The 18,890-nt window shown below is 36.8% G+C and overlaps 2 protein-coding genes and 1 non-coding gene across 3 annotated transcripts; all 3 read right to left on the minus strand.

Annotated features, from left to right (window-relative positions):
• Window positions 1–34: 34 nt before the first annotated feature.
• Window positions 35–9,170, minus strand: LOC134755882 (uncharacterized). The gene is made up of 12 exons (XM_063692519.1): window positions 8,871–9,170; window positions 8,355–8,523; window positions 7,429–7,580; window positions 6,756–6,985; window positions 5,979–6,229; window positions 5,569–5,773; window positions 5,241–5,495; window positions 4,946–5,140; window positions 1,589–1,738; window positions 1,064–1,283; window positions 595–773; window positions 35–180 (listed from the first exon to the last, which is right to left on the minus strand). The coding sequence occupies exons 1-12, from the start codon at window positions 9,110–9,112 to the stop codon at window positions 41–43; spliced, it is 2,388 nt and encodes a 795-aa protein (XP_063548589.1). The 5' UTR covers window positions 9,113–9,170; the 3' UTR covers window positions 35–40.
• Window positions 9,171–10,041: 871 nt separating this feature from the next.
• On the minus strand, window positions 10,042–17,891 carry LOC134755898 (uncharacterized). The gene is made up of 13 exons (XM_063692556.1): window positions 17,766–17,891; window positions 16,109–16,341; window positions 15,202–15,379; window positions 14,836–14,990; window positions 14,390–14,688; window positions 13,977–14,233; window positions 13,528–13,726; window positions 12,815–13,090; window positions 12,548–12,742; window positions 12,076–12,228; window positions 11,570–11,798; window positions 11,048–11,238; window positions 10,042–10,549 (listed from the first exon to the last, which is right to left on the minus strand). Exons 2-13 carry the CDS (start codon window positions 16,333–16,335, stop codon window positions 10,407–10,409), a joined length of 2,502 nt encoding a protein of 833 aa, XP_063548626.1. The 5' UTR covers window positions 16,336–16,341; window positions 17,766–17,891; the 3' UTR covers window positions 10,042–10,406.
• Window positions 17,892–18,569: 678 nt separating this feature from the next.
• Window positions 18,570–18,651, minus strand: Trnas-gcu (transfer RNA serine (anticodon GCU)). The gene has a single exon. It is a non-coding gene; the product is annotated as a tRNA-Ser (tRNA).
• Window positions 18,652–18,890: the final 239 nt, after the last annotated feature.

Consider the following 18,890-nt stretch of genomic DNA (forward strand, 5'->3'; position numbering starts at 1 on the left):
TATATACCTACCTACTGTGAGATAATATATAGTATTTTTTTTATATTAGTGTATGTACTAGCACGTAGATTAATGCAAATATACCTAAATTAATTTTATTTGCGAAAGCACTACTGTAGCATCCAAGTTCATGGGCAGCGACCAAATACTTGATGTCATTTGGGTAGCGACATCCTGAACCTAAAACAAATTAAAATATGTATACTTTTTACAAAATTAAGCAGAAGAAATTCACAGGCTAAGCTTGGCGGTCCTAAAAAATAATTCAAGACCGGAAACCAAAAAATTTAGGTCAGAGGGACAATTAAAAGGTGACGTGGCGAAATGGTGCAAAGCAAATGTTTACAGCAATCATTAAAAAGAACGTTCAGTGAACAATTGGCCAGGAACAAAGGGGAAAAGTGCCAAATACTGTCAAATCAGAGATGAAGACAGGTAAATGATGAAATTTATGTAAGAAGGTAAGCACTATTAAGTACCTATGGACAGCTTTCAACTACCACGACGCTAGGCTATGCGCTAGCGAAGGTGGCAGACTGGCATGTATCTCAGGCTTCATGTACAGAATGTACAGATGGACAGAACATCATTTACCTTTACACTGAGGTGTCAGAGGTACTGTCGCAGACGCAACTGTTAAATAGAACGGTGGACAACTTTCCACTGAGGTCGCTTGGTAGCATGCTTCTGCTAGGCTTATTTCCACTGCGCTGGCACTAGTGGCCGATTGACATGTCACATCCCCAGGCACGGAACCAGTGGTCTGGTTACGCCTATATAAAAAAATAATTATAATAAATACAATCGTTATCTCAGTAGGTACTTTTATAGTCAGTAAGTAGGCAGTAAAGATACGCTGGTAAAAAAAAATCTGTCTTCGTAATCAAGGGAAGACGTAACTTATATATAATTTGGGAACTTTAGAAACCGTTCCTTTGAATGTTCTTACTCGTGAAGTCGTGAATGTTTTTACTACACAAACGGAGAAATATAGAGAAAACAATTCCGGAATTGGCACATCCTAAGGTATATAGTATCTTGTAAGTGTCTTCTACACACGTACCTTGGAAAAGAGTCCGTTCTAGAGTAACATACCGATAGGCTAGTTGAATCTTGGGTTTGAATCCTCAACAATCTCAAAGGGTTGTTTACAAAAAAGTAATTTGGTATTATTCTGTACAAATTAATGCCGTTGGCGTCCACGTAGTCTTCAAAGCCGATGGTTCCAGAGTTACGGTCATTCCAGTCATTACTGCATAGAGGGTTCACAATTCTCCTTTGACCTAAGTGTTAATTTTTTTGTTAGAGACACTGCTGCTTATTTAACCGACAACAGATTGTGATTTATAATGCTACGACTATCTGTACGGATTGATGGTCGTATTTGTTTCCGTGACAGCGTGATAATAACAGTGTCCGTCTCCGTCTCTTGTGAGCGCATATGCGATAATATGTCATTGGGTTTCAAGATTTAAAATCAAAAATTGTTTAAGTCGGTCAATAACCAAATAGGTAACATAATAGAATACTGAGGTAATTTCATAAAAATATAAAGCAGCATTAAAAGCCGCTCCAAAAAAATACATACTCGTTCTAATGTTTTCAAGCAAACTAGATAAAATTTCTGGTGATTCTCTGGCCGAGGGCAATGTCACCGGTATAAAATCACTTCTTGAATGAAGTAATGAAGCAACGGTCTCACTTCCTGATGCAGATGATGCGAAGACCAAACGTAAGTCTGCAAGTAACAAACTAAAACGGTGAGCTAATACCTAATTGTCAATTAACTATTTATAAAACACATTAGAGATGTTGTATTATTACAAAGTACAAGTAAGCCTGATTACTAATATCCTGCCGCTGTCGCCACAGGATATAGTACAATTATAATCAACACGCACACCACACTAGTTTACTCTTAAAAGAGGAAAGGGGACGGCCGCTTCTCCATTCAAACGTAGTCCCCGTTTTCCTCTCTGAATATTGACATTATGGAAAACATGTTTACATAATTTGATGTATATTAACCATAGCTATATATGCCCCTACGTTTGTCATTTTTCGATTTCTTGATTATTGTAAAAATTAGGTGCGAAAAACAGATTTCATACAAATTTTAAAATGCTCCTAACTCTTATAGTAATTAAAAATTCGAAAAAAAAAACCGGCCAAGTCCTAGTCTCGCCCACCGAGGGTTCCGTACTTTTTAGTATTTGTTGTTATAGCGCCAACAGAAATACATCATTTGTGAAAATTTTAACTGCCTAGCTATCACGGTTCATGAGATACAGCCTGGTGACCGACATACGGACAGACGGACAGCGGAGTGTTAGTAATAGGGTCCCGTTTTTACCCTTTGGGTACGGAACCCTAAAAGACAAACGTAGGGGCATAGCTGTGGTTGATGTACAACAAATTGTGTCAAAATATTTTCAATATGTAATGTTAAAATCCAGGGAGGAATATGAGAACTACGTTTGTATGAAAAGGTGATTTCGCGCGGGTCCTCCGCTTTCATCCGCTTTAAGTACAGCAAAAGAATTTTATTTTCCCCTCACTAGCTCGGAAAGTTGTCTTTTATCCTTTAAAACAAGCGGGGAAAAACGCATTTTATCCACTAGTGGGGAAAGTAATTTGACCTTGGATGGAGCATGTTTAAGTAGCTTGACAGATAACAAAACGTAAAACGCTCATAATAATGATTCATTTGATATTAATTATCATTAAACAAATGGTTTGAGAATTTAATAAAAATACCAAATTTAGCTTTATTTAATGATTTTATGTCATAAACCTTAAAGTTCCATAAGAAACGTTTGTTTTTTAATAATGTTAAATATAATTCTGAACGCACAAGTTGAGTCGTTGCAATTTCAAAACGCATCATTGACATTTCATACGTCAGAAATGTCAACATTGTCAACAAAATTTTTACTTAAAAACTTCTCACGTAAAAATACAGAATTTCCAGTTTTTTGTTATAATATCGTAAAAAAATTAGTGATTTCAGTGATGAAGATGATCTAACGCCTGTGGATGTTGCACTTTTCTCGCTATAGTGAGGTGAAAAGTTTTGTATTATACAAGGGTGCAAAGTTGTATTTTACCCGCGAGTGTGGAATTGAAACACGAGCAAGCGAAAGGATTCTATAGTTGTGTAACCACGAGCGAAGCGAGTGGTTCTAAAATAGAATCCTGAGCGTAGCTAATAGTACGAGAAGTAAAATACATTTGCACCCGTGTGTAACACAAAACTTTTCGATAGTACAATAGTACATTTCGATGCTAGTGCGGAAAGTATGTCATTACTTCACGGGTACGAGTGAAGAATGACATCGAACGACGTTTTTTAATACAGTTGCGAAAAAATAAGAAAAGCTACAAGTAAGGAATGGAATTCGAAACTTTTATATTATTAATTCTGTGACACTGACATCATTGACATTATGAAGAGGTGTTTTTCTAGCTTTTATTCGACTAGAATATTTTTTTATTGAACCCACTTCAATGAAAGTTTTTTTTTCAAATGCATGTTCTATAAGACAGAAACAATTGTAAATATTAAAACATTGTACTATTATTACCTAAATATCATTATTTACGATTATTTGTGTATCGTATATTTATAAAACCAATATCGAATGTTGCCTTTGGAAACTTAAAGCATTCTTGCAGTAAGAAAATACGCTTCTTCTTTGACAGGCGTTCCGTTCCATTCAGACAACTTATTAAGAACGGTTTTTCAACATTAAAAAATAAACGTGTTATAATACTTATAATGATGAAGAGGTAAGTAATAAAATATGAAATATGCATATTTTTCGTATTCTTACATTAACAGTAGGTTTTTATGTTGATTACGACGTTTAAAGGAAACTAATATTAACACTCATCAATAAGTAGTCATGAATTGGAACAAGTAAAAATTTAAAAAAATTGGAAAAGTAAAAAGCACTAGTTCGCGAAAACCAACTTTCCGCACGCTAAACAGCCACGAAAAGTAGCACTTTTTGAGCAACTGTATTAAAAATAACTATTGTAGGTATAATATAATTGATCACCTAATCTTTTGATTTCAAATTTTAATACTTGCTTTTATTTATTTATTTTATTTAAACTTTATTGCACAAATTACACAAAAAGAGTACAAATGGCGGACTTGACGCCTTGAGGCATTCTCTTACCAGTCAACCATTGGGCTAAACAGAGACAGTTAGTTTGGTGCAGGATTGTAAAGAGTAAATATGAAAAAGATCCAAGTCAGACTACTATGATAATATATTTACACAAATATCCATAAAGAAAATAATAATATGCCTACATAGGTATACAAATTTAATATATATATATGTATATATATATATATATATATATATATATATATATAAACATACATATATTTAATAATAATGTACCTAGTGTGAGACATCACGTAGACATTTAATCGCGAATGTTCTAAAATAAATGCTTACGCAACTTGCTTTTGAATGTAAGCTTGCTCTGAGCTTGTCTGATAGACAGAGGGAGAGCATTCCACAGCCGAACTGCTTGGCAGGTGAATGAGTTGACCAAACAGCGATGCGGTTAAGATCGTCGTTAATTTTAGCGACTGCACACTCAATGTCTTTGGTATTTGCTTGCGTATAAAGTTGCAAGTCATCGGCGTACAAATGGTGAAAGCAGCTAAGGGTATTAGTAATCAGATTTATAAATATAGAGAAGAGAAGAGGAGAAAGTATACCACCCTGTGGAACGCCTGAAGTGAGCTCTAGCAGTCAGAAAATAACTGACCAGCCCGAACCGCCTGCCGGCGATCCTGGAGTTAGGAAGAGAACCACTCCGCGACCGATGACGAGATGTTTAAATGTTTTAGCGCAGCAAGTAAATATCTCGTTCAAATGGATTTATATTAACAAATTGGGGTTTCCAGATTATTATTACTTACCTGGAGCAAAGCGCCTTAGCCAAATAACATGGTTCATGGCTTGATTCCAGTCGTTACCCGTGAGTGGTATGGTATCAGAGAGAAAGAGAGCTACTGTCGAGTTTCCTCCAGAGTATTGCAGAGACATTTCTGTTGCTGCTTGTGTTGTCATCAATTCTCGTATCGAGTTTAACGATTTTACTACATCGAGGGTACCTGATACATTAACATATTGATTAAATTGTGGATGCTCTCGTGAACAAGCAAACGTTATTTCAGGTAGAAGTATATAAATCCCAAAGTGCATTTCACTTACCTATCTGCGCTCTGTATCTTAGAGCAAAATCAGTGTAGAATTTTGCTGCCGAAAACGTTTTATCAATAATCACTTCACCAGTTTCTGGGTGAAGAAGAGAAATACTAGATCCGTGTTTGCCAACTTCAATGTTGTCAACTATATAAGATATCAAATTGCGGTTTATTTCTGAAGTTATTAAAATTAAATTTACTTTTGGTCTTATCATTTGACTGACAGATATTGGGCAGAGAGGATCACTGTTCATGTTGAGAGCTGGAAAATACGTAAATAGATTGTAAAATTTGCTTTTAAATTAGAACGATGGCTTAAATATGAGCATGCTTACGTATGTACGAATGGAAAGCAGTCACAGTATTGTTGACGAACTGCCTTATGCCCCTTATGTTAGTGGTCCCCGAGAGTGAGGACGCGTGGTATAAAGCTATTGCTGGACCTAGGCTCCGCTCAATCAAGGTCGTGGAAGGAGCGATGTCTGGTATGAGCACTATGCGATTGCATGCCCGGAACCGAGGCTCGTGCATAATTCCATTCTAAAAATATACGAATTTTACAGATTACTTATGTAGGTAGGTAGAAAAGGAGATAGGTTAAGTATTTTCAAAATTCACTAAGCCTTGATAATATTGTCATAACTAAGAGTGACGAGTGAAGGCATTCGGTCGAGTGTTCAGTTGGTATAACTGTAAAGGAAGGACTAGAGAATGTAAGAAGTAGCTCAGCCAATATATACGTTACCGAAGTATAATACATGTCTATTAGCTGAGAGAGCCTCAACTCCGGAAACGCGTTCACATTAGATAGTCCCAGTTCGCTGAGGATGAGTCCATCCAAACCACCTCGGATCTCAGCGTCAGTAAGTTCCAGGTCTGTCGTGCGGGTATGGAAGTAATGCCGGTTGGCGTAAGAACTGTTCCATCCGCCAGTACCTCCAACTGTTATAGAATTCCGCGTCATTCCTTGTCTGATTGCAGTCTCAGCAATATCTCCTTTAGAAAAATAATATTTTTATTCAGCTTATTTTTAATTGTCCGAATTATTTGAACTCTATAAAATGTCTGAACAATTAATGTTTATCATAAGAAAGTAAGGAAATGACAATCCGCATCCGTCTCCGCCTTTGCCAGCATATTAAGTTTTTTTTTCTAGTAGTTTAACTTAATCAAATTATTGTATTATTCCCATGATGAATTGTTTGTTTTGTTGTGTTTTACTTGTTTTGAGTATGAAATGTTCTTTCCATGTCCTGGCGTTTGGCCTCCGCTGTAAGCCGGACATGTTTTTGAAAATAAATAAATAATAATAATAGGTATTTCGTTATTGTATTTTGTGATGGTCTCTGGCAATTCAAGCCTTGGCACTTTATCCTTACGTATATGGCATCTCTTTGAGTTAATAGAACACTATTGGAGTTTCTGAGTTTCTCTTGAGTAATAAAAGTAGAGCTGAACTGACTTGATGGTATATGTATAATATCAAGTTAGTTAAACTCTACTCAATTACTTCAAAACTTACCTGCGACTGTAGCCGCATATCTATTGTTAACGACAATCGAGCTGTCAGTGAACCCCGACTTCAGGGTAACCAGGTCGGACACCAGCACGTTTTGTTCCTCCAGCCCTGCAGAAATGCCTGCTATTACCGGGCCCATGGCTACATCGCCCCACGAGGTAGACACTACGCCAGTCTCTATTGGACAATTGGTTGTTCCTAAAATTTGACGGCCGAAGTGATCCTTGATGCCGCTGAAAAGGTTTTTAAGTATTGACAAGCAGTTATATTGTGATACCGTTTATGTATAAGCCTATTAAAAATGTTATCCACAGAACAATTTAGTATTAGGTATTTGATAAGAAAATACTCCTTATAAGATTGCACTGTACGCATAAATGCATATGTACTTGTCACTATGAAAAAAAAAATTGTAATGATTGACAAGTAACGTTTCTGTTTATAGCGTCATTCCTCTGGAGTCAAATACATCCTAAGAAATATACTTGAATCTAGAAGCGGTATTTGGAAGGTACGATTTATTAGATTTTATAGCACCGCTTACAGGCCTATTTCAGAAATTCAGTTTTATTTAAGAAGTTCTGTAACTATCCTCAAAACAGCCTCGCGACATCCATGTAGGTACCTATCACTTGTGTTTGGAGTTCAGTGATCCGATAGAGTTATACTCACTCACTTCACATCAATCATCTCGATATCGTCAGCTTCTCGGTAGGCCGCCAGGCGCTCGCTGCGGTTTCCGGGCAGCGATATGCTCTTGCATGTCCATTCTTCGTCGCCTCTGGCGTTCAGTAATATGCTTGATGACACCATGAAATGAAGTGCACACTGTAAATACAGTAAAAAAATTATGACACTTTTCTAATTTGAATTATAAAATAAATACGTAAGTAAATACTAACAACAAACTTAGGTACTATTTAACCTTTAGATGGCACTTAAGCTTTTCAATCAAATATTAAGTGCCATGTCACTAATTTAGTAACGGAATTCCGGCTTAGTGATATAAAAGATGTAGTGATCATTAGAAATAGGTACTCATTATAAAATGGTAGTAATGGGGTTGGCAACTGTTAAAGGTTTACAGAGATGGCGCCATCATAGCTTGCCCCTTATTCTATGAGATTTGGCTTAAAGGGCTGGCATCGGGGGCATTAAAAAAACAAAAATTTGGCACAATGAGGGCTATCGTTTTTTTGCTTACCAGTTGGCGCCTCTGTTGATGGTGCTCCAAAAGACTAAAGAACAGCTGTCAGTCATTGAAGTGACAAGTGACATTTCGAACTTTGCGAAGACCACCATCTACACTAGCGCCCCTAGCGGCGAATTCATACGCGTTAGCCCTCATTCTAGGGATTGACAGGACAAGCTATGCTGGCGCCATCTGCTAAGCACTTCGACCGGCCAAGCCCATTGGAGCATATACATGTTGATTTAAAGAAGTCTGTAAACGTTAGTTAGGTAAACGTTTTTATTAATACCTATACTAATTAAGAATTACAATTGAAATTAATTTGCCAAGCCTTGCCAGAAACTGCTACCAGAATTTTCTGCATTTTGCATCTGCATTTTGTCAAACAAATACCTTTTTATTAATGTTACCTTTTCTTCAGGTGTTAGAATGTCTGTAGGCAAATTAAATTGGTTCCCTGGCAAAAGCTTATTTAACAGTAGCATGTTTTTATATATTGGAAATCCAGTAGCACTGTACGGTACTACGAACTGCTGCAATATCGCTGTTGGATCATATATTATTCCATCTTGTCTAAACCTGAAAGAATGAATAAATAAATAAATACGATTTAATAAAAAAAATACTAGCCGCTATTTTCATAATTATATAAATACTTTTAATAGTTTCAATCTTGTAAACAAAAGGCGACTGGAGTGAAACGGAGTTAAGTATTGTACTTGCTCAATGCATCATAAGTAAATACTGATCACTTTATTCACAAAACATTGAGCCACCCTTCTTGTCGATCACATGTAAATACATACTTACGACGATCGACGAAAATAATTACATGCTAAATTTAAACGAAGAATATTTTATTTTATGTGCATAATAAATCTCTGGTATAGACCAAACACAACACAGTTTTAAGTAGAAACACTAACATATGCACAATGGCAGTGGATATTTGCCGTATATCTCCAACGGCATTAGGATGATCTTCGACTTTCCTTATTATGTCTAGCAACACTGGTAATGTCATTGGCGGTAAGTTATTTCTATCCAATAAATTAGGTTCACTATAACAATCCCTCAAAAAGGGCGACAGCGTTTTGCCTGAACTCTGAGCGAGTGATTTCACCACACAACCAAACAAAAGTATTGTTATTAACACTGTTTTATTCATTTTGTCTAATTTATATACTAAAACACTAAACTTAAGCAACGATGTAGTTATTTCATTTCGTAGGTCTGATTCATTAGGTAGGGTTTATTGTCTGTGTGTGACTAAGGGACACTGTTATCACTGTATGGTTTCCAGTGAAACAATCTTATCTATCTTATAGGTGAGTACTTGAGGTTGATAATACAGATTAGGTCCACCATCACAGATCACATGTTACATTGTAATGAATTAACGTAAAGCGTGAAGAACAGATGCACTTGTAGCGATTTGGCTACTGCAGGCACATATTTGAAATCGATCCTACTAATTAGTTGCACAGATTATGCAAAAAGATTTTCACCGAGTACACAAAATAAAACGATTTATCAAACTGTAGATGGTTGGCAGTCCTCAACTGTGCGTTTTTCCAGAAACTTCCTGCCTCGCACAGCTAAACTGTGAAATGAACTGTAGCCTGCGGTATTTCCGGGCCGATACGAGCTTCAAAGCTTCAAAGAAAGAGCGTACTGCCAAGCCCTCTGATATTGCGTGTGTTTATGGGCGACGGTAATCGCTTACCACCAGGCGATTCGCCTGCTAGTTTGCCTCCCATATAATAAATTAATTAAAAAAAGGACAATATGGGTTTATCAAAGTATTGTCTCATTTCAAACATAGACAGAGAGCATCATACTATCTTTGTCTTACACTAGTACTAGCACCCAAAAGAAAAGGCTGAGTAGGTATAGTTTTTTTGTTCTTATTTACTGACAATTTGGTTTGACCAACTATATTTAGGCACTTACAGAATTATTGAGGCGATTTGAATACCACAAAGAATAAAAACTGTAAATTTACTAAAAATAGTTTATTTTGTATAAAAACATAGGTTTAAATGACATAATTAATACCTATTTTACATCAGTTATTTAGTATTTGACATATGTATGTATTTTACTCACACGATTTGCTACCCTGATGAAATAAATGATCCTTAATAATATATTTTTCTAACAAACAACTTATTATATTATTTATTACAATTCGTACGTATTATATAAGGCAGTTAAATATAAAACTAAAGGCATTGTCACAATATACATTATCAATATTGTTATAAATACAACTCTTAGGTGGGATCGGAATTAGTAGTCAAATGACTAGTTCGAAAATTGCGATTCCTTGTTGCTCAAAGCAAACGAATATGGCAGCAATATAATTTAAATTCACTAAATCTACCTATAGTATCTAAACAACACGGTAGTTCAAAATATATGAAATAGAACTAATAACGCATACATAATGTTAGTTCAATTTAAGACGATCGGAACAAATTGATAGCGAGGGCAGAGATGACCATTAAGAGGCTTGCGGCGATGCTGGTTGAGCTACTGTAACAGCCAAAGCTTTCGATCTGCACGGAATACCTCACGTTGTACGGGAATCTACACGCTGCTTCTGTGAACCGAAAAACATTTGTTAATAGCTAGTAGTAGGTATTTCAATACACTTTTCCTCAGGGATTGAGGGAGGGGGACGGACGAAAAGTTAAAAAATAATTTGTAATTCAAATTGAACGAATGAAGACACGATATTAAGGTCCTCTCTACCAAATGAGAAATTGATATCTCCACTTAGAACATCCAAGAGAATACCTATTTTTCATATACATAATTATTTCGTAAAAAAAATTGGCGTTTTACAATTGTAATGAAATATTTAAATGCATCAAACTGAAATTCCGCCAAGTTACCAGTGCAAGTGGCACTGAGGGTAGACAGGCGGGTGGTGGTGGACTGCACGGAGATGCAGAGGAACGGGCACGAGTTGACGGTGAATTAGCCAGCTGTCGCTAAGGTTGAGCATGCTGATATCAACGTTGCCGGTGTTGGCGATGGTTTGGCACGTGATTGCGTTTTCATCTAGACCTAATGCTGTTCCAATTTTACAAGTTACCTGTGCAAGTGGCAGTGAAGGTAGAAACGCTGGTTGTGGTGGACTGCACGGAGACGTAGAGGAACGGGCAGGAGTTGATGGTGAAGTAGCCGTCGCAAAGATTGCGCATGCTGATCTCCACGTTGCCGGTGTTGGCGATAGTTTGGCACGTGATTGCGTTCTCATCTAGACCTAATGCTGTGGCATTTTGTCTGAAATAATATGCGACATTATGGATTAAACCTATATAAATACCGGGTAGTATATTACGCATAATTCATGTAAAAAGATACAAAACAACGAAGGTTTAAAGCTAATATTTAATGTAAACAACATTATCAAATGCATTACTTATGTCGCCAGTGTGGGTACATTTACTTTCCCCTGCTAGGATTATATCAAGCAAAGTTAAAAAGGTAATCTTTATACTCCTATATATAATTAGAACGTTATTTGTTTATCAATAAAGTCACAAACAATACTACCTTTTGAAAATTAAATGCCATCGCGGAAATTCAATCGAACAAAAAAAGAATCACTTGCCTTGGTTGAGTAACAGACCGCGAGTGGCAAATAACAAGGCTGCCCACGCCGGCTCCTGTTCTCGCAATGCGAATCCTCCTGTTCTCGTCGTCGGTGTAGAAATAGTTGGGATGGACGGAGTAGTAGTTGATGTAGCCGGGCTCCACATAATCGTCGAAACTTCTGCTTCCGGAGTTCACGTCGTTATTGAATCTTGCTCCGCAGAGGGGATTGATTATTCTTCTTCCGACTGAAACATTATAGGTAACCAAAATCATTAATTACCTTCTACTTAGTGTATGCTAAAACAAAATTAATCTTTTACATCAATTAAGTCCAATCCAGTCCAAACGGCTACCACGGTGACTGATTAAAGGACCCGTGTTCAAATACATACACATACATAGTTATATATTTTTATAACTGAACAGGGTTATATTTAACATTTAAATTTAATTAAAAATAACATTGAATAATATTACCACACTATAAATACCATAAACGATAGTACAAGCAAAAACATTTACCTTGTTGAATACGATTTAGCGTAGGAGCAAAAGCTTCAATGTGGTTAACAGTGGATGTTAGGGAAATTGTATGGATATCCTGGTGCATATCGCGGACCAAGTTCCACAGGTTATCGAATTGATTCGTGGAAGTTGCAAATAGAATCCTTAAGTCTGAAAATTAAAATTACAAGAACATAAAAGATCATAAGAATTCCTCCAATAATTATTAAAGGTATGTATATATTATTATAATTATTAGCTAGATCTTCTTACAAGTGTAACCTAAGCGGAAGAAGAAAATCTAGCCGCACGATAACAACATACTTAAAAGTGATAATGAGTATAACTGGCTCTAGTGAAAAGGGGTACAAAATACAAATACAAATGTGCCTACCCCTTTTCACTATAGGGCCACAGTATTATTATTATTTTATACTATTATATTTACTTACTAGTTACTTAACACAGTTTGGTTTTCTAATAATCTTACCAGGCACAGTTTCGTTCAAAATACGTGCTTGCTCCCAAACTAAGTCATTGTTCTGCAGATTTCCGCTGTTCAACAAGAACAAAAGCACCGACGAGTTGCCTCCAACGTAATTGTGCAGAGTTTCATTTTCCATTTTGTCTTGCATAAAAGTACGGATATATGTAAATGTATTCTGCAAGTTTACCCCAGTGAACACTGTAGAAAGATGGCAAAATTACAATCACGTCTGGCAATTACCTATGTTACAAAATAATTAGTTATACAGACTTGATTGGTGTTTGGCAAGAGTGTACTCAGAATGGAAGTCTGCCAAAGACCAAGTCGTGTTGATCACAACTTGACCATCAAAGGCATTCAGTAGTGTCACACTGGAGCCAAATTTGCCGACCTCTATGGAATCCAAGAGGTAAGACACTGCCGGGTAGATGACCTCATACTGCCAAGCGGCGTCGAGTACCAGGTAAAGGTTTGTCTTTAGACGATAATTATGGCTTGATGCAACGGTATCGGTGCTGGCACAGTTAAGGTCATTCATGGTAGAAGCTGTAAAGTTACATAAGCATTATTACTCTCTTCATCCCACTTAAAAATAACTACTACGAGTATAAATAAACGTAGAGTGGAATCAATGTTAAGGAACCACGTAAAAACAGCGATTTTGGCCGGGTAGCCCCTTAAGCTTTTTACCCCGCGTCCCCTATACTCAGTTACCCAGATATCTGCGACCCCACATGACAAAAAAGCACCAATTTGTATTTAAGAAACTCTAGTTATTGGTACTTGTCGCGGACCCCTTTATGAGCGCTGGCGATCCCATGGGGGTTAACGTACCACATTTTGAGAACCTCTTGTTTAAGAGTAAAGTTTATTAAACAGCAGAAATTAAATAATGTGAAAATATGACTAAACGAGCGTTATGCAGAAACAATCTAATTAAATGGTAAATTATGTGATATCAATTATTGATTTCCGAGACTAACAGGCATAACTCTGGAAGTTGGTGACGGCGCTGTTGACCAAATCGTCGAAACCTCCAGTAATAGTTCCTCTCAAAGGCATTTGTGTATCTAAAGCCGCTGCGAACGTGTATGTTTCCGGTACTAAGTTTGCTGCTGTGATATACTCCTGCATTAATGATCGACGGTTGCATGCTCTAAAGCCATGGTTGAAGACTCCGTTCTGTAAACAGATAATATTAAATTTTAATATATAGGTTTTAGATGAAAAAAAAAACATAAATCAGGTTCAATGAGTGGAATCGGCAGGCATTATAAAGAGATAGCACGATCGTTTTTTTAACCTCTGCAAAACTATGTTTCTCTTACGCCACCATAAAGATTACGTAATATTGGGTAAACTTAACAGTAACACAAGTAATACTAGGCATATTTAATGCTAGGTACGAGTAGACAGTTATACACATTCTTACACTTGAGTAGTACATGTCGATTAATTGTGACAGTTTCAAAGAACTAAATGTTCCGAGGGGCGTATTCAAATTAAGGCCCAAGATGAAACCGTCTATGTCGCCACGGATTTCAGGGTCCGTCATTTCGATGTTTTGACGAGAGCGCAACATGTAGTATTTGGGCGCCTGCGTACTGTTCCAGTAACCAGTTGCTCCAATGGAAATTGAGGCACTTCCTCTCTCGGTTCCTTGGATCAAGACTGCTTCAGCTAAGTCGCCTGTTAACATACATTTAACGCTTGTTAATCCATGGTCGAAACAAGAATGATATTTCTACCACTAACTGGCTTAACAGACGGTTGGTTTGGGTCCAATTAATTAAAAACTGTGTCTGTATAAGCGGCAAACTGGGATGTGCTCATTTAGGTACATACCTGATAATGTTGTCGCGTATATCGATGAAACAGTTTGCTGGGCACTCGGGTAGTTAAGGACTGAGCCCTTTGATAACTCTTGAGTCGGAACACGTTGTGACTCCGAACCAGCGGCAATTCCTGCTATCAGGTTTCCAGCAGAAACTTCTCCCCAGGTAGTCTTAACTACACCACTCAGTATGGGACACAGGCTTTCTCCGAGTACTTGACGTTCGGATTTGCTGCCGCTAAAATCGTTGTACTCAACATCGTTCTTTGGATTGTATTGTCTCATTTGGCCGATCTTATTCTTAGTATTTCTAGAAAAACAACAAAAACGTATCATAATTAAAATATTTAGATCAGTACGGTTTCACTCACATTTTTAGTCGCTTTTGGCGACACACTTTTAATTAGCTTATGAAATGTGCAAATATACTCATCAATAGTTTAATATCTCCACGTACAGTAAGTAAGGGTCTATAATTTCGACGTCTGCGTCGATGTCTTCGGAAACCTGTCGTGCTGTCCTGAGGGCACGGTACTGAGAGAACTCATTGCAATTTCCATTTCCATGAAGTCTTGCATCCACAGTTGTGGAGAGCATGGAATGAATGGCGCACTGAAATTAAAATTGCATTTTACAATCGAATCGTGAAAATTCATTAATTAAATACATAATGGAAAAGTTAATGTAGAGGGATGGAGGTCAACAGATCATGTTACGTACAAATAGTTATAAACGTTTAATTTAGTGAAACGTTATGAATAGAAAGCAAGTCATAAGTATCACAAAAAAATCATATACAATACATATCGTATTTATCAATTACCTTTAGTGGTGACGATAGGGTAGTATTTTCAAATACTTGGAGATTGTTAGGAATTAACCTCGTCAAAAGTAACTTATGACGATAAAAGGAATGGAATGTAGCCGCCCACGGCAAAATGTTGGCGGAATTAAGCAAGTTAGATTCCGGCGCGTGATATTCTGTACCGTCTTGCCTGTACCTGTAAATTAATCAGAAATCAGGAATTTATTTGCTTAAAACATGGTTACAAAGGTATTTACAACAGAAGAGAGTTTCACATGCTTTGTCAATTTAAGACATGCAAATATTAGTACTTATTCTAGTATAACTAAAACTATTATTACTAATCTATATACAATACATTCAGTAACATAATAGGTACTTAATAGCTACGGGCAATTTCATTTAAAAGTGTTGTTATTTTTAACCGGTTGATTGCAAATATTGCAATTAAAGGCGACGTTTGGGTGTCAACATTGTCAACTGCAGCTGCATTACTCTCATACAGCGGCGACAACAACGACGGCGTCGCAACATCAGTAATGCAGCTGCCGTTCGTCATCTGGACGTCACCAATTATATCGACATTACACCTGTCAATACCGTGATTTTGTGTGTGAATAACACGCCAAAATTCCAAAAACATATGACCTCTCCTAATAGGTAGTCTTACCAATATAGGTATGTAATAAATACCTAGCATGTCTCTATATTCGTAGTTCTCGTTCAGAAGTATGTATCTGCCAAACTTAAATGGTTTTGCCTATAAATAGGTATGTATAATCTTTTTTTAAGGCTAGTCTAGTAATAAGTATAGTAGTACTCGTAGTTACTTTTGATGCTTGCAAATGCATTATGCAAATATGTAAATACATATTTTCCTTTTTGCTTCGGGTGGATGAAATGAAAAAAGAAATGAAAAACTCACGTATGTAGTAATGTAGTCGCAATCTGCCTGAGGTCCATGTTAACATTAGGGTGATCTTCTATCTTCTGTATGATATCAACGAGCACGCTGATCGTGGCAGGGGGCAGGTTGTTCCGGTTGAGGGTGGGGTCGGTGTAGCACTCCCTCAGTTCTGGAGCCACGCTAGTCTGCGCCGTGAGCTGCCCATGGGCGCTGCCGATGACGGCCGCCAGCAAAAGCCACCACATTTTGATCTGTAAATATCAACAGGTGTAAGTTTTACAAAATTTCGACTAAAGAGGAACATGAAATTTGCTCCCAACGTGTACTTGGTTTCTTCGGCCATCTGAGCAGGACAGGGTAAGATAGCCTGGAAAAGCTCATAATTACTGGCCGCATGGCAAGCAAGCGTAGGGATAGACGTATAGCCACGCGTTGGGAGGACAGAATAACGTCAGAGACAAACGCCACATTGCAGGCTAGCATGCACTGGGCCCAAGACAGAGCGGCTTGGAGAGCACTGGTGAAGTGTCCACATTCGTCACGTCCCTCAGCCATGAGGATACGACAAGGAAGAAGAAGAAGAAATGAGGCCTCAGTAAAAAAGTGGGTTGACATTGATACCTTGAATACTTCGTTAACTGAATTGGAGGTAATTTCGACTTGCTTTTAGGGCAATTCTTGACCTTGACTCATTTTACCAATTTTATGAATCGCGCTACAATCACCAACGAATTGTCAAGAATAACCTACCCTTTTTCCTAAGTATAGAAAGTTAATACGAATACTTATATAACTAATTTCGCAACTTGTCGGTCATGATACAGCAATTGCATAGCTGAAGCTGTCGAAAAACAAAGTGGAATCGTTTGTTCAAAATCCGTTTTAATAACCGCAAATGCATTTACGACTACAAGTTTCTTTTGTTAGGAATTCGCGGAAATGAAAATGTAGTCATGAAGGTTTTCGATAAATAAAATCGATGACGAACTCTATTCGGCATCTGCGATTACAGGTGTTATCAGTAACGGGGAGCGGTCGCGGATGTTACATTGTATAATTTTATACAATTGAATTGTTTTAACGTTAGTGTTATATTTTGACATTCGAGTTTATATTATGCTATAAGTAAGATTGATTTACATATTTTTACGATCACAATAAGTAGTTAAACTAATAATTTATTCTCTTCTCGGGAATCATTCTAAGTAATAATAAATAAGTTGCTATTTCCTACCTATAGTTTTAAGGAACAAAATTAGATTTCTACCTTCGGTGGTTGAGGTACACATTTGTCAGTGTTCCTATTGTTTTATACTTTGATATAATATACCTATTTATTTACTCGTTATACAAAAGCAGTACACAATTTTGGCATAAGTAGGTACATAATAATATCTAAACAAAAAGGCGTATCTATATTCGAATAGAGATTACAAACGATTGCCCAAGTCATGATATTTGCTTGCTCCAGTTATGATAACAATTTTGTAGGCTACAAAACCGTTATACTCATCGCGTCCTATTTACATTTGAATCCATTGATTGAATTAAATAAAGTTTGTTAAACAAAGTGATTGATATTGTTTCGTCTACCTGGCCAACTAAAATAACAAACTCATGAGTCTTGTTACGATATTCTGCAAAGCTATGTACAACAACTGTAAATATTACAAACCCAGAATTATATTAATAAGTCTCTGTTTCTTTGTTATAGTAATCCAAAGCTCGATTTATCACTTCACACAATAATTATCTATAACTCTTCGAGATCACGTCATATCACCATGTGCAAAACGATTAAGTAAAAATCAATTAACAAACAATACAATATGTGATCAACGTTAAAAGCAATGGCAGAATGACTTTATCAGCGCAAGGTGCGACCAACACCGTATGGTCGACTGTAAAAATAAAGGGTATCAAGTTTAAGATAAGATAATGGAAATCAGGTCTAGATAAATTTGTCGCACATTTGTTGTGGGAGTATGAAGTTTAGGTTAATCCATCAGGGAAGAAAATTCTTTAGGTACATGGAATAATATGGAATCTATCTAAACATAAAACAGTTAATTAGTCCTGAGTTCCTGACTGAAGAACTGAGCAATCATTAGTCAAACGCAGTGCTAAAACTACTGAAGCTAGAATCATCTTTAATTGTAATTTTCACAGCAAAAACCCTTAAAATTTCTCACGACTATTATTCATGATATGAATAAAACACGAAAAGCCGTACAGCATTTTAAGGGTTCCTAGTCTGTCCGTGCGTCTATATCTTTATTTTTTACCTATGTCACAGATATATTCTATTCATTACATCTTACATGTAACCAAAATGTAACTAAACGTGGAATAACAATAGCAAACATTATTTTTAGAGCGTCCATTTCGAGGCATCTTGCCGCACGAATCCTTCAAGGCACGAGAGGATATCAAAACCTAAACAGATAAATAAACCCAAATATGAAAATACAAAAAATATCGACGAGGATGGGATTCGAACCCACGCGTGCAGAGCACATTGGATTAGCAGTCCAACGCCTTAACCACTCGGCCACCTCGTCATATGATCAAGCCGGCAAATTTTGGGATCACTACCATTTAATTGTTTAATAACATATTATTATTTATACTAGCTAAAAGGACACTTAATGATGTTATAAATATTAGAAATTTAGAAAATAGAACCACATAGAACGTTATTTTACCATACATTCAGACAAACATGTAATAGTGCTTTTAACTTCTAGTGACATCTAGCGAGAAGTGATGACATTAGAACGTTACTGTACGTGAGGAGAAT

Source organism: Cydia strobilella, chromosome 3 (genome assembly GCF_947568885.1).
Source record: "Cydia strobilella chromosome 3, ilCydStro3.1, whole genome shotgun sequence".
Classification (NCBI taxonomy): domain Eukaryota; kingdom Metazoa; phylum Arthropoda; class Insecta; order Lepidoptera; family Tortricidae; genus Cydia; species Cydia strobilella.